A 17,575-nucleotide genomic window follows, 5' to 3' on the forward strand; every position below is an offset into this window, starting at 1 on the left:
TCTATATTTAAGAATTGGCATTTTTTTATTTATACATCTAAATTTTAACACATTTATTAAGCTGAAGTCAGTTGCAAAGGAAGTATTTTATAGAACAGAACAGAACAGAACATGAATTTTATTTTAGATTTGAGCATTTCGCTCCTCATCCATTACATAATTATACATTATTATGTCAAAGTCAAACAATACAATGATATAATACAATATTGAAAATGACAGTATATGTGGTACATATGACAAAAGAAGGTATAGAATATATATCAGTATCATTTAACATAAAATTCTTAACGTACATGACAATAAATTGAGCATTTATTTATATATATTATATTTATTAATTATTTATTGTAAAAGATTATGCCTAATTCTTAATGCACAATTTAGGAAACAAACTAAATTATTCAACATTTTTTCATTTCTGGTTGACAACAACTGGGTAAGTTTAAATTTAGATGGTCTTTCATAATAATATTTATCAATGTAACGTTTTCTTATAAGTCTGTAGCAGGGGCACACACAAATCATATGGAATTCATCCTCAATGTCTCTGGATTGACATACATTGCATGTTCTTTCACCTCTTTCAATTCTATTCTGACCATATCGTCCGGTTTCAATCCTAAGGCAATGTGCAGATATCCTAATTTTGGTAATAACAGATCTATAATTGTATTTTTTTTTTCTACCTAAGATACTCTTCGAATAAAAACTCTGATTTATATAAACGGTAGTTTAAACATTTGCTTAAATATTGAACATCATGTACTTTTCCAACTTTGGATAAACTGATCTCGAAGTTTGAACTTAACAAGACTTTCATGGTATGTAGATTGACCTAACCAATAATTTTATAAACCCAGTTCGTCAAAAGTATTCTTAACAAAAAGAAAGTCACGGTAATGCAGTTCTATATCTAACATATACAAAGTATGCAGTCTTATATAAAATACTACAAACCTTATCAGCTTTAGCATTCAAAGCTTACACCAGTAGTTAATAGTTCTATTTTTTTACATGCAAAGATATAGGAGTAACTCCAAGTTCACCTTATAGCATACGTACAATTGGGAGTACTTTGCTTGACGTTAAGAATAATTTTGTAACCACGGATTTATATTATAATTAAGAAACTTAATACACTTTAAATTTTCTATTCCCCAAACTTCAGAGCGATAACAAAGAATACGAACAATCATTGTATTAAACAATTAAGTAACAATTAATTGTCTATATATTTTTTATCAGAGAGAACATATATATAGCTTTCATTATTGTTCGTTTGATCAATAGACAGGAACCCGAAATTCTATCCAAAACAAAAAAAAATAACGATTTAAAAAATCCCATGTATATACTATAAAACATAGTGTAATATATGAGTTTTTTTAATGTTTTTTTTTTTTTTTTTGGATAGAATTTCGGATTCCTGTGATCAATATTTCGTTTTCTAGATTTAGCAAATTTACCATTTTCCATAAATTGAATACCTAGATAAGAAAAATCATGTAGGCCTACTAACTCTAAGTTATCATTATCGAAAGAAAATTGAGGTGCATCTTCTATACGATTCCTGTCCCTAGAAAATATTACAGTCTTTGTTTTTGCAGAGTCCACTTTTAAATTCCAAACAGCATGGCAACAAGTTTCAATATTTCAAGATTTTATTCAATATTGTCGTGGTTCATAAGAACATGTGACATAAAAACATGTAACAACTGGAACACAGAAAAATATACATAAAAAATACATATAAAACAGAGAATAAGTGACAATTATAGTAAAATAAAGATATGACTAATAACCGAAATCTACTTATGTTTGGTGAACAAAATTTCTAGGAGACTAATGACACCAAATTAAACTTATTATTTATATGTTGTAATTATTTTCTTAACAACATAAAGCAAGATATTTTAAATGTGCTTCAGAATTTGATTTTATGATTTTATTCAATACTGTCATGGTTAAAAAAAACAACATGTGACATATGTATCTTGCTGTAGTTGATAAACTTTGGGGTTAACACATTGTTGTTCGGTGTCAGTGGAAGCTGTAAATAAAAGTGGAAGACTTTAAATATTTTGTAATTAAAATGTTTTTATTTCGCAGGTCTACTGGACTGCTATTGTATTTTATAGGTTTTTATCTTAACATAGTTTATAACTTGCAGGTTTCAATAATAATGTAATAAATCTAAGAGTAGTAGATCTTATAAAACGATTCGCCCCAACTAATATTCGCACCAAAATCTGTCAACATATATGCGTTAAAAACTTATGACATGCTCAGAAAAAAGCCTGTCCATCGATACCAATTTCTCATTGTTGCTCTTACAAATTACTTTTAAATGGAATATGGACCAGAAATTAACACATTTTCTTTAAAAGTTTTATTCAAAATTTCATAAATTATCGTCCGGTCATGTGTTTTGACGCTCATCTATTTTGACGCCATTTTTGTTTTGACCTAATAAATGACGAAAACGACCTCTCATGACGTCATAATTTGCTGACTGCACTGCAAGCATGTACTTACAACGTTTAACTAAAACATGTGGAAAGACAGAGACATTTCATTGAAAATACTTCACCTTTATCAAATTTACTGTATTTTTTCATCTTTTTACTAATGCAAATTCAATCAATGTGTATGCAAGCCATAATTTTGCAAATAAAGCCTTTGAAAAATCTTGACCTGCCCTTTTCTGTTTCTATCCTCCATTTTAAAATGTCTTATGAGTGTCATGTGACCAAAACTTTGCAAAGTGTCCTTTATATTCACTGTAGCATAAGGTTAGTCAAAATATTTTAACCTACGGGATTTTTAGATAATTTTTGACATGGTCAAAATCCCAAAGCGTAGCTCTGATCGCGTTGATATTTCGACTAGCATAAGGTGTACAGCTTATATTGTTTGAAAACGTTAATTGGTTTTTAATTGATACTGAGTAAAGTTCATAATGGGTTAACTATTGTATATAAAGTTTAAAAAAGAAAGAAAAAAATCATTTTTTCAAATCAACATATACATATCTTTACAACATCTTTCATTTTAGATATATTTTTCAGCCCTGTAAGCCAAATACAGATGCTATTCATCAAGATTAATGGTAAATACATTCAAAATGAAAGAGACAGGTGCACCTATTAAGACCACTGCTAGGGTGTATGGCATTCCTAAATAATGGACAGTTTTATATGAAATAAAACATAATTTTAAGTTTTCACGATGTTGTTTCATTGCAGGTTTGCTCATTAAAAATATTCTTTTGCTGTTCATATTACGTTACAGTGAAATATCCTTTTAAAATAACCACCCAATGAAAAGGCGTCATTTCATATGACTGTAAACAGCAATGGATGCCTCCACGGTCTATTTACTCAAGTACAAAACTTAATTGATTTTGAATTTTTAACAAACATAAAAATGGTTTGCAGTGATAAACTACATGCCATAGTAACTTTATATTGTATATTATTTAATGATCAAGTTCAATATGAAAAATTGCACTAGTTAAACAGCTTAAGGGCGTCAAAACTAATGACTCTAGGATAAATGTATTAAATTAGTACTTGGAATATGGACACCATCCTTCTCTGCCTTCCCCTGAATATTAAAAATAAAAACATTTTTTGCAAGCAGAAGTCGTTCTTTTTCTAACAATATGAAAACGTCAAAGCCTCATAGGCTCTAAGTGAGCTCAAATTACTTTTACCTAGTCCTATAAATATGACGTCGCTTTGAAATATTTTTGCTTCTGGGCAAAGCAATGTCATATCAAAATTGCTCAAAAACCAATACTGTAGCACGTTCCGCCAGAAAATCAGGCGGAACGAAACACCAAGACAGCGTGTGTTTGCATTCATTTTGACCTATATACTGTATAAACAAAATTAAAAAATAAATACCTCTAACCAAAATAATTAAACTCACATCCGAAAAATCATGATTAAATCCTCTCATGTAATTAAATTCCTTAAACAGTCGATAAACAAATGGCCGCCATACAGTGCGCGAAATCTGATTGGCTAATTCAAATGCAAGCGTTTAAGTGAGTCAGTAAATTGTAACGGAATATTATTTAACGAAATAATTCCCCATGCACCATCAGCGTGTATTATTTATATATTTTTCCGTTCAAAAAATTTGGAATCAATCTGTAAAGCGCATTACTTGAGTGTAGGACAAAAGCCCTCTCGGACATAAGCCCTCTCGTCAAAAAGTGACATGGCGGACAAAAGCCCTCCCGTGAAAATGACAAAGTGGACAAAAGCCCTCCCGTGAAAATGACAGGGCAGACAAAAGCCCTCCCGTAAAAATGACTTGGCAGACAAAAGCCCTCCTGTGAAAATAATAAGGCGGACAGAAGTCAATCACTCTTAAAAGTGACTTTGTTTTTAACGAATTTCGTGTAAAAAGTTACCTCGATAAACATTTCAGGAAGGTAAATTAAGAATAAAAGGTGGTTCTAGCTCATACACATACTAGAAAACAACAAGAAATATATGTAACAATTTTAATATGATGAGCGCATTGAAAAAAAACACAGGTATTCAACATACATATTTATTTTTGTTACGGGAGGGCTTTTGTCCGCCCAGTCGTTTTCATGGGAGGGCTTTTGTCCGCCCTGTTTAATACCACCGATACCCTTTTTTAAATCACGTGTCTTTGTATGAATAATTAAACATTTTCTGCTGATTTCTTGCAATCAGTGCTTGTCGCTGAATCCATTTCGTGCATTACAGGAAAAGCTATAAGGAAATTTCTACATGTAGATATATAAGCTTGTATTGCTTGCCAAATGTTACTGTCTCGGATCATGATGTTTGCAATTACACAGTCATTGTGAATGTATCTGGCTCTCTGATGGAATGTCAGTGGCTCTACTCTGGTGCCTGTTCATATTTAGAATAATGAATGGAGGGGCACCTGAGGGCTTCCTCCACCAATTAAACTAGATTTTCTCCATATGACCCTTACATAATTGGTACGAAGAAAATCTCAAAAATATAAAAAGAAACCAAAAACATCACATTATAAAAACTGCTGCCTACCTTGAATCTTTCTCATAAAACCATCCCATAGTGTGTAGGGCCTGATCTTTATTAAGATATTCTGCAGTTGTTGAGAAATCCCAACAGTTAAATTCTCAAGAATGTACCCATGACATTCTTTATTTTCAAAAATTGGGGGAGAAAATTGCTGATTAAATTGAGAAAATGTTAGGGTTTTCTTTTAATTGGAAAGTCTATCATTATTTGCCTTAATTATATAAAGAAAAAAGCTTTTGGTTTAATAATTTTGATTGAAATGATTTCTGAGAAATCAGATAGATTGATGCATGTAATGTTCTGTTATATTTCATCGATGATCATATTATGTTTTACTTTTTTCAGCGTCACCCTGTTGTTAGAAGAATGTGTTGGGGACAGACAGGACAGTTTTCATAGGGTTTTCTGTCTTAAGTGAAGGAGACTAATGCCGTCACAAGTAAGGTAGATAACTCAGATCAGACAACTGTCCAGGTACACAACAGTCTTGCATATATAAACTGAATCATGATCATCAGTCTTACCCAAGTAATGAAAAAGATCGAAAGAAAAAATTTAATTGCTGTCATTGCATGATAATTACACTGCAATGTGTATATTGTTTTAATTTCATTGGAATTCTAGGATTTCATATCCTTAAACATAAAGATACTTTGAAAATTATAATTAATAGAAAATTATTGAGTAAAAAGTAAGAACAATTAACAATTTATGTATTGATAAAAACCATCTTCAAGTGGAAAAGTTTATTTCAATTAATATATTTAAGCTATGGGAATGGATCATTATATTTCAGAACCCTGACAAGCTACGGGAAAAGAGATACTTTCATAAATTGGGATATCTCAGAACTCTGAAAAGCTATCGGGGGGAAAAGAGAAACTTTCATAAGTTGCCACATCTCAGAACTCTGACAAGCTATGGGAAAAGAGAAACTTTCATAAGTTGCCACATCTCAGAACTCTGACAAGCTATGGGAAAAGAGAAACTTTCATAAGTTGCCACATCTCAGAACTCTGACAAGCTATGGGAAAAGAGAAACTTTCATAAGTTGCCACATCTCAGAACTCTGACAAGCTATGGGAAAAGAGAAACTTTCATAAGTTGCCACATCTCAAAAGCTATGGAAAAACAGATAAGCTATAGGGAACGAGAATCACTTTCGTTAGTAATTACATCTTTTGAGTGACAAGCTATGGAAGTGGAGAATATTCATAAGACATAATGATAACATCACAGAATGATAAGCTATAGGCAAAACAATAAGTTATTACATACCAGTACAAGCTATTAGAATAGAGAATCTTTCATAAGTTGCAACATCTTGGAATGATTTACAAGACAGGAGAATGTACTTTTTTATATTCATTGTTGTGTGAAATGAATTGAATTGCATGAATATATATTGCAAGCAGTTGCTATGGTTATATATAGAATCATGAACATGAATTTCATCACTGGATGTTACAAATAGTGAACTAATTTCTTTATTATATGCTTGTTACCTAAAAGAGAAAAGTTCAAATTTACAGTGTATGTGAAAATAAAAGAACAAAGATAGACACCAAGAGAAGGAATGGTTGAGGGGTTAATATGTTTGAGGACAACTTTATAGAGCAGTCAATCAGCAAGGATATTATGTAGAATTATATTATAAGTCTGCAATATGTACAGCATTATTTAAATCAGCATTTTTTTATGATGTAGAATTATAAGTCTGCAATACGTACAGCATTATTTTAAATAATAATTACATACAATGTGTCTGAATGATCTTTTGTTATGTTATGATATAGATACCACCTTTAAACATTTGTGTATAAGTCTTGTTTTGTTACAGACTCCAATAGGAGATTGACAGCGTTCATTACCTCAAAAATAAAGACTTTTTGATATGATATGTTTTAGTCTAATTTCATGAGCATATAGTTTTATATATATGTTTAAATCTAGATTTAAGGTTATTCCTCATACAGTGTTTTTATTTGTTAAAGTCTAGTTTAAGGTTATATAGTTCTATTTGTTTAATTCTAGTTTTTAGGTCATATAGTACTATTACTTGTTAAAGTCTAGTTTTAAGGTTATATAGTTTTAGTATTTGTTTAAGTCTTGATTTAAGACTGTATAGTTCTATTGTTTGTTTAAGTCTAGTTTCAAAAGAGCTTATATATCTTATTAAACTTGCTATTTAGTCAGATAAGTTGTAAGGTATGTGTTTTTACCTAGTCAACTTTTAAGTTTATATTGCTATTTAGTCAGCTTTATTAAAATTTATATTTTCTGTCAGCTATATTTATGTTCAAACTATTTTATCAGCCAGCTTCAGAGTTTACATATAATTTAGTCACCCAGATTTAGGTTTAGATATCTAGTCAACAAAAAATTGTTTTTAGCTTAGTCAGCTAAAATTGTTGTTTGCTTAGTCAGATAAAATTGTTTTTAGCTTAGTCAGCAAAATTGATTTAAGCACTTTTTGTTGGTCAGATGTTGTATTTAGCTATTTAGTTAGTAATTTATTGTTAGCCTTTTAAGTCTGAGAACCAACTTTTTAAGTCTCCTGTTTGTTGAGGTATATTGAACTTAAAATATTTAGCTCATCTTATAAAAGTTCAGATATTTAGTTGGCTATATATTTGTCAAACAACTTTCAAGTAAGCTACCATATTTATGCAGCAAAATTTATATGTTTTTAGTCAGCTATTTTTTTTTATGTCAGTCACATACAATATTTAGTAAGTTATTCTTTTAGCTGAAGTATTTAGCCAGCTAAATTTAATATTAGCTACTTATACAGTAACATTTTTTTGTCACAATTTATAATATCTTATTGAATATGTAAATATACATGTACCAAATATTGTTATTTAGATTATTTGAGATCAATCAAATTATTATCCATGGTAAATTATCAAAGTATTATTCCTGCAAACTTAGTTGGATATATATTGCTATTTTTTTTCGTGATAAAAACATTTACCAAAATTAATGTAGAATTGTTGTATATACCCAAATGTTCAGAAATGTAGAGGTATCCGTCTTTTTGAGGACGCATTCCAGTCAGTTAGAAAATGTTTATAATATATAAATATATTTTTGTATTCAGTTCTAATAGTATTGTTTCTAGATTTTTATGTTGTTTTTGATAGTTTTTAAGATTATATTTTTAGTGTTTTTATCTAAGTCACATAAATTTTGTTTTCATGTTTGTGATAGTTTTAAAATTTGAGTTTTATCTAAGTCAAGTAATTGATATAATTTTAAAATCTATGTTGTCATAGTAGTTGGACATAAACCGAGTTATATCTGTAAATAAAAGATGGCTGGCCAATTTGTTTTGTTTACATGTATGTCAGCTAATTTTTAGTTGAGCTCAAGACATTTCATTGTAAAATGATCAAAGTAAAGATTTATAAATGCATACTATAAAATCAAACTTTTATTTTAACATTCCTACTTAATATTAAGACACATTCCTTTTGATGAAAGTTTCTTTTTAGACTTTTAAAATTGCTGTTTTTGTTATTTTCATTTCTTAATAATTATAAAGACTGATTCATTCCATCTCTTTATAGAATTATTTTCATGAAAATGTTTTTTGTTTATATTTAGTTAAATATATTTTGTATTATTCCTTTATTAGTTAAATATATTTTATATTATTCCTTTATTAGTTAAATATATTTTATATTATTCCTTTATTACATGTATTTGTTATATATACATTGTATTTGATATCATTCCTTTATAAGTTAGATATTTGATATCATTCCTTTATTAGTTAAATGTATTTGATATTGTTCTTTTTTTAATTGATATTTCATATTTTGCTCATTTTTAATGGAAGTTTTAATTTGTATAGCTTCTATCTTTTATAACCTTCAAATATGGTATGTGATTTATTTATAAGTGTCTCATAACGAATCAAACATGGAAGGCGGTGCTAAATCGAACAAAAAGTCTTCTGCTTTTTTAGTAAGATGTTGTTTTCAACTTGTTACTTTAGTTTCTAGTCGTCACGTTAGATTGTTTATTTTGATGATTGTTATACTGTGCAGCATTGTTCCATTTTTCGCAATAGATATGCCGTTCTCTAAGCTGTATGAAAGATACCACACGCAGTCGGAAACCTTAAATTGTGCTAAAAAATTTAATTCGCTACGGCTTTCAAAAGCATTAAAGTACTTCAATGAATCATATTCTAAAACACCTTCTTCATTCTATATTGAACGTTCACGTAGGGAACCAGAGATTGTTGTTTGTATTATAACTGTGAGCCGTAGTAACTCGCGTCACGAAACTGGTTACCTAATTCAAACTTCATCTGTAATAGACAGCATTATAAAATCTGACACCACCTTTAAAAATACACTCCTTTTTGTATGCAATGTTGACAGAAATCCGAACAAGCACTTTGATGCAATGTTTGTTCAGTCATACGTTCCCTATGTTAATAAATACGGATATAACAGTTTTGGAAAAACTTTTTACATCAATAACTTTACTTCCAACCATTCTGATGCGTCTCGTAGGAGGGAATTTGAAGATTATATTTTCTGTCTGAATGTATCGAAATCTTTTGGTTCACCGTATGTATTAATGTTAGAAGATGATGTCCTTCCGTATAAGAATGTGTTTCAAATTTTACATTACACCATCAAGCAGCATAATTTACAACATTCTGAGCATTTAGGAAAGAAAGTAGTTCCTGGGAGAGAGTTTGCATTTCTAAAACTGTATTATCCAGAGCGATGGCAGGGGTTTGCTAACGAATTCGATAAGATCCTTGAACTTTTTAGCATTGGTTCATTAGGAGGGGCACTTATGCTTTCAGTTGTTTTTCTGTTCCCTTCAAATTCAGGCCTTTCATACTCATTGAAGTTGTTTTATTTTATATTTGGTGCTTTTATGACAATGATGTCAGTCCTTATAATTGGGCGACATAATGTGATATCCTTACGCAGAATATTGCCGCAATTATTTGTATTTAAACCTACGCCAGGTTGTTGTACGCCTGCAATGTTTTATTCATCATCTGTTTTGAATGACTTGATGTATCATCTCATGTTTCACTCTGATATCAACAAAGATCTGGCAATCAATGATTTTATAAAACAGAACGATATTCCTGGGTATATATTAGAACCAAATTTATTCCGACATATCGGAATGTACACTTCACTTACAGATGCCTATAAACCACCAGTAGAGTTCATTTTTGACATGCCTTAATAATATATAATATGTAATATGTAAAATTACAACATGTCTCTTTTATTCAGAATTTCAAAATGCGTGGTCATTATTAGAAGATGTACACAATCACCATCGTGTAAATATAAATATATGCTGATGTGATCATAAGATTTATCACATACCTCTGCCGATTTTGCGACTCTGTAAAAATGGTATTGCACGACCGAGCATATTTTTTTATATGACCATATTTGCATTATACAAACATAGTGTGAAGACGCGCTAAATGTCAGTGTTAAACTGTAGGTGCGTCAATGAAAAATGACTCTTTTTTACTTTAAACAGTCTTTGTTTTTGGTATGTGATAATTAGAATATTAAATCCGTGTAAGTTCATTACTGAATTTAATGAACCTGTTGAATAAAATAATATGCTTGCCAGAGGCTTGTATAATGTAATTTTTTTCAACTTGCTCAATACATTCAGTATTGAACTTACACTCATTCAATAATGATAACAAGTTCTTTTAACTAAGGAGAATCAGTATGAACAAAATTTATATCCAAAATGTATCAAATCTATGTATTATGAATGGTTTCTTTCATTCCCATTAGTATTGTAATATTTTTGATATATAAAGCATGAAAATACCCCCAACAAATAACTATGATTGACTTTACAAAAATAAGTTTTTATCATATTTAGATTTAAAGATCCTGTATGTTTTGTGATTGATATTGTTACTGTGTGTATGTATACCACACTTACAAAAAATTATATATGTATAAAATTATGCAAATAAAACAATTTTCAAACATTGAAGAATATGTAAAATGTGTACTGCAAATATTTGTGCACATTATATTTAATCAATAAATTACATGCATTCATTTCTTATTGGAAAATTTGACTTAGAATTTATAGTAAATAAATTTCTAATTACCTCCCTTTATTTACATGAAATATTAAACTGGGTAATATCTTTAAAAATAATGCTTATTGGAACTTACAAAATAGACAAATCTTAATTTGAGCATTATATTATTATTAAACCGAGGGAGTATAACAAGAACAGCTATGTTAATCAGCTATGTAACTTCTTCATGTATAGGTGCAAAATTGCATTGCAAGCCATGTTTTAATAAACATACTTTATAGGAAGCTTTAAATTTGGTCTAGTCTGACCTTACACTCAGGATTTTGTTTTACTGATGCAAACGTTCTATGATATTTGCATTAAACAGATACATATGATACAGTATATCAAATAAGTTTATTTTGGTAATCAGATTGTTATTATTTTATAAAAATGTTGTATTATGATTTTAAATATTATTTCATGTTATATATTGTATAAATATTATAAGTTCTACACAATGCTTGAGTTACATGTAGTTATAACTAGCAGGTCTACCCTAGTCTTATATTGTTATTATGGAAGTATAGTAAAAAAACAAGTATAATTGACTTGTTAGTTAAATGTGTACTTATTTGTGCATACAATTAAAGGGACTTGACTGAGGCTTTTTGACATTTTTTTTCCAAGACTTTTGATTTACTGTATGAAGGTCTGAACCAATAACTTGTGTGCAAAATTTCAGATTTTGGATATTTTGACCTGTTTCTGATAATTTACGTGCATTGTAAGTACTGTCTGTTATCTGTAAATTATTTTCTTTGTTCACTTCACAACATTATCCTATTAAAAACATTTTTAAAATTTTCATGAAAATTAGCATGAATCTGGAGGCATTCTACTTTAAAGTGATTCCATCTCTATAATGTAGATGTGTTAGATATGTTCTAATTTGATTACACAATCCTGTGTTGAACAATCCTGTGTTCCATTACAACAGTGTTTCATTCATAATACTCTATGTAATTGTTTTGTTGTATCAATCATGACCTCAAAGTTGTATATGTTAGTATAATGCCATGCATTAAGAGACTGAAATGAGCCACGCCACAACAAAACCAACATAGTGCGTTTGCGACCAGCATGGATCCAGACCAGCCTGCGCATCTGCGCAGTCTGATCAGGATCCATGCTGTTCGCTATCAGTTTCTCTACTTGTAAAGGAGTTGGTAAGTGAACAGCATGGATCCTGATCAGACTGCGCGGATGCTGGTCACAAACGCACTATGTTGGTTTTGTCAAGGTGCGGCTCAAATGTTGTTGTGTTGATGTACAGTAAACACTTCCTTAATACGAACACTGCATGTGTTCTATATAGCTGCATTGTAAAAGCTAGTTGGTCATAACCAATACTCCATGTCATGCATGTGTTCTACATATCTGTAAACACTGCCTTGTTAAAAAGAATAGCACATATCATATAAGTTGGTCGGTCATGTTGAACACTACTGATATTTAAAGCTTTAATACTGTAAAGTTATTCTTAATACCTCAAAATGTGTTCTTTTTACCTTTAACATTGGGCATGCTATAATGAACACCTCAGATCATACAAAATGTGTTTTCTTTATTCTACAATGTACAAGTTAATGGTAAACACCTATTGATTGTTATCATTAATGTGTTTATGTATTTATTATCTTAACAGTTTATCATAATCATTTTATTGTTTTCTTATGTAATGTTACCTCAGAAAATTTTATAATTTGTTATTATTTAAAAATAGTGTATTTTTATTTTACTATTAAGTTATTTTACTATATTGTAGCATAAATTAGAAATAATTGAATCAAATTATTTGAACAATATGTATTAAAAGTTTTGACAATTTTCACTGTCTTTCAAAAGTTGTCATATATGTAATTAAAATACTGTACATTTGTAACGTCATTTTTCATTGGACAATGGTGATGTTTTATATTTTTTATGTACTTGTCTGTGCAAATTTGTGAATTAATTTTTTTTTTCAATCAAAGTATGCTTTTAATTTCTTTATAAAGCCTTTTTGCAGGTTTTATTTCCTTGTAAAAACAGACAGTCGTTCACAATATTCCTCTGGCCTAACAACTCTGGCCATAAATGCACCCTTACCTGACAACCCTGGTCATAAATGCGCCTTGGCCTAACAACTCCGGTCATTAATGCACCTTGGCCTAACAACTCTGGTCATAAATGCTCCCTGGCCTAACAATTCTGGTCATAAATGCACCTTGGCCTAACAACTCTGGTCATAAATGCACCCTGGCCTGACCACTATGGTCATAAATGCACCCTAGCCTAACCACTCTGGTCATAAATGCACCCTGGCCTAACCACTCTGGTCATAAATGCACCCTGGCCTGACCAAGTAATAAATGCACCCTGGCCTGACCACTCTGGTCATAAATGCACCCTGGCCTAAACACTCTGGTCATAAATGCACCCTGGGCTAACCACTCTGGTCATAAATGCACCCTAGCCTAACCACTCTGGTCAGTGGTCATAAATGCACCTTGGCCTAAACACTCTGGTCATAAATGCACTCTGGCCAAACAACTCTAGTCATAAGTTTATACAATTGCTAATGTTTGGTAATAAAACCTGCCAAAAATCTTTATAATAGTCTGGTTTGAATTCAATTAATTTCGTGGGCATGAAATTTTGTTGTTTTGTCACAAAAAACATTTTTGTGGGTTCCTCAGTTGATGGACTGTTTGTTTTTTCCGAAAGGTAAAATGTAAATAGTGTGATGCAAAATTATCTTACCGCATACAAAATGAAATTCTGTTACATCTTAAATTTGTGGATAGACCTAACCATGAAAATCGCAAAAATTAGTTCCCTACAAATAAAAATGATTTTTCAGTATATAAATAATATAATATTTGTTTTATACTATTTATATGTTTTAAAGGATTTAATCCAAATTATGTTATGTACGGGTGCTTTCTTCACCACCTTACCTTTTCTAGTTATTCGTATAATGTTCCTTGCAATTCTTGCCAGTTTACCAATTCTTTTTTAAAATGGATTAGAAATGTTATTTGATATCATTTTATAACATAACTATCTCTCAAATATCATATTTACTCCTATTTTATCAAAATTGGTATATAAATTTTCACTGTCTCAAGTATACATTTAAATTAGTATAGTTTTAGTGTTTTACCACATGAATCATTCATAATATTCATAATATTACTGTGTAGTTAATACTATGTTTATTAAAAATCAGATATAATTATAGGTCTTCAATACGTCTCCCTTATGCATGTTTTAAATATATAATTATATTCTAGCATTTTATTGTTACTAAATGGTCATTTATTTAATGAATACTACCATAATCAAATATTTCAAGGATGTTTTAAGTACAGAAGTACATGTATACATATGCTCAAACATTTTATAGTATTAATTTTTTTTTCAGTACAATCATGACATTGCCCTTGCAGTTTTGGCTATATCTGACAATATGTCTGACAGTTGCTTGCTTTAATTATTTCTTATGATATTAAGATTAATTACATGTTTATTATATTTTCTGCATTTTATCATTCCACTTTGTGACGTTTTAGCAATCCAATTTATGGCATTTTAGCATTCCAATTTGTGGCATTTTAGCATTCCAATTTGTGGCATTTTAGCATTCCAATTTGTTGCATTTTAGCATTCCAATTTGTGGCATTTTAGCATTCCAATTTGTGGCATTTTAGCATTCCAATTTGTTGCATTTTAGCATTCCAATTTGTTGCATTTAAGCATTTGTGACATTTCATGATATATAAGTATTATGATATTTTATATAACAAAAACTCTATTGACAATTATTATTAACAGACACAGTCAGGCTGTTAAAACAGTTGAAACACAGGTTTGACTATAGTACCAAATTAAAATCTTGTTTGACTGTAGCACTTAGTTCTTAAAAACAGGTTTGACTGTAGTACTGATTAGTTATTAAAAAAACAGGTTTGACTGTTGTACTAAATAGTTATAAAAACAGGTTTTATTGTAATACTGAATAGTTGTTAAAACCAGGTTTGACTGTAGCACTGAATAAAACAGGTCTGACTGTAGCACTTAATACTTAAAAACAGTTCTGACTGAAGCACTTAATACTTAAAAACAGGTCTGACTGTAGCACTAAATATTTAAAATCTAGTCTGACTGTAGTATTTAATACTTAAAAATAGGTCTGACTGTAGCACTAAATATTTAAAATCAGGTCTGACTGTAGCACTAAATATTTAAAATCTAGTCTGACTGTAGTATTTAATACTTAAAAATAGGTCTGACTGTAGCACTAAATATTTAAAATCAGGTCTGACTGTAGCACTAAATATTTAAAATCTAGTCTGACTGTAGTGTTTAATACTTAAAAATAGGTCTGACTGTAGCACTAAATATTTAAAATCAGGTCTGACTGTAGCACTTAATACTTAAAAACAGGTCTGACTGTAGCACTAAATATTAAAAATCAGGTCTGACTGTAGCACTTAATACTTAAAAACAGGTCTGACTGTAGCACTAAATATTTAAAATCAGGTCTGACTGTAGCACTTAATACTTAAAAACAGGTCTGACTGTAGCACTAAATATTTAAAATCAGGTCTGACTGTAGCACTTAAAAACAGGTACTCAATGCTTCAAGCAGGATTGATTGTTGTTAAAAAAGATAAAACAAATTAAATTGTTAGCCTACATTGCTTTAAACAGGGTTGTCTGTACTCTTTGCAGGGTTTGTACAGTGTGAATAGTGCTTAAATGCCTAGATAGGTTAAACAGGTTAAACTGTAGTTCTTAATAGTTTAAACAGGTTTAAATGCAGACCTAAAAAGACTGGTTTGACTGTGGTCTTCAATTGATTAAAAATTTGGCTGAAGTCATAAACTGTTAAACAAAGTTTTACTGTAGTGCTAAATACTAGTCATTAAGAACAGGGTTTAATGTTGTCTTAGATTATCTATTTAACTTTAAAATTTGTTTATGTTAATTAATGTTTATGAAATAAGAAGTGACACCACCGATTAGCTATTTTATATGTTTATTACTTTTATACATACAGTTCAAATGTTGTTACAAGTTGTAAAACATCAGTGGATATTCATTGTAGTTACCTCAGTAGCTTAGAATATTTTTTGTACCCTTACATTTAGAGTTGTTAACCAAAAAACAGTTAATCTGTTGGCATATACCTCATTTAACTTTTTATCTGCCAATCTATCTTCAACCTTTGCCTGAACCAAAAGTGATTAGCATTTGCTACCAATATAGATCCAGGCCAGGCTGAATGTGAAGTTTGACAAGGCTCTATACTGTTGGCTGAGTAACTTTAAAATTTTCATCTTCATATCCCTTAAAAGCCTAAATTTGTTAATATACATTTCCATGACATGTGCATTTAAGAAGTTAAGCAGTTTAAGGGTCCAACACAGACTGGGTGATGATTAATATTTAAAACAAGATGCATTTTTGTAAGTCTATATTATAATGGGCATTTATTGTTATTAATGGTTATTTATATTTAGGAACAGATATGTATATTATACATAGAGTACTTTCTGTTGTTTATATGTCTTTCCTTTATTATTGTTAACTGTATCCGGAATAAAATGAATATAAACGTCAAGTGTTTGTATTTAATAATACATAGAGGATATTCATGTTTTTTCTATTAATACAGGATTTATTTTCATCGAGTGGTATGAAAATAAATATTCACGAGTGGCGGTAGCCATGAGTGAAATATTGTAATTTTCATATCACAAAATACATGTATGTTTCCCTGCAGTGAAAAATATTTTTTTTCAGTGAAAATATGGAAAATGAAAATACGCATTTTGTTGCATCAATATGTATCAGTATTTTACTTACAAGTATATTATACAATTATTACTATTCATTTTAAAAGGGTGTAGTAACGTACTCCAACATGATGCAATCTAGTAAAAAATCAGAAGTTAATTAAGAAAACAGAGTGTATATAGGCTCCGCATTCTTTCACAGTTATTTTCATGGTATTTCGCCAAACGCTCTGTTCTTGGACACTGGACCACTGTCGCCACTTAACAGTACGCTATATGTGCTATAACTTGAGGTATCTTGAAGTTTACAAGTCTGCTGGCCTCAGACGAGTCCACGCTTAACTGATATTTTATTATTATTTTTTTTTTGCTGCATGCAAATATTCGCGACCGAATATAATATAATGTAATATAACAAGTTGTTTTTTTCTGACACGTGTAAAACACGTGTATATTAATGTAAGGTCGTCACAAGTAACTGTTAAAATGGAGAACGTGCGCATACTGTGGGTTTCGCGTGTAATGTGACACAGTTTTGATATATCCTAACCTGTTTTATTGAATTGCTGCATTGAATTGTTTTATTGAATTTACTTTTTAATTCTCTTTCCTTTTTGATCGCC

At 30.1% G+C, this 17,575-nt stretch overlaps 1 protein-coding gene and 1 long non-coding RNA gene across 2 annotated transcripts; both read left to right on the forward strand.

Moving 5' to 3' along the window:
* The first annotated feature begins 2,047 nt into the window (after window positions 1-2,047).
* Window positions 2,048-8,649, forward strand: LOC132757613 (uncharacterized). The gene is made up of 3 exons (XR_009629476.1): window positions 2,048-2,141; window positions 5,403-5,531; window positions 5,854-8,649. It is a non-coding gene; the product is annotated as an uncharacterized LOC132757613 (long non-coding RNA).
* Window positions 8,650-8,753: 104 nt separating this feature from the next.
* On the forward strand, window positions 8,754-16,771 carry LOC132757610 (post-GPI attachment to proteins factor 4-like). Its single transcript, XM_060748932.1, has one exon. The coding sequence runs from the start codon at window positions 8,985-8,987 to the stop codon at window positions 10,284-10,286; it is 1,302 nt and encodes a 433-aa protein (XP_060604915.1). The 5' UTR covers window positions 8,754-8,984; the 3' UTR covers window positions 10,287-16,771.
* The last annotated feature ends 804 nt before the right edge of the window (window positions 16,772-17,575 follow it).

Source organism: Ruditapes philippinarum, unplaced genomic scaffold (genome assembly GCF_026571515.1).
Source record: "Ruditapes philippinarum isolate M1 unplaced genomic scaffold, ASM2657151v2 ctg8070_1_1_1_1, whole genome shotgun sequence".
Taxonomy (NCBI): Eukaryota; Metazoa; Mollusca; class Bivalvia; order Venerida; family Veneridae; genus Ruditapes; species Ruditapes philippinarum.

Excerpts from the sequence above, each read along its gene's own strand:
- LOC132757610 (XM_060748932.1), top strand. The coding sequence starts at position 8,985 with ATGGAAGGCGGTGCTAAATCGAACAAAAAGTCTTCTGCTTTTTTAGTA.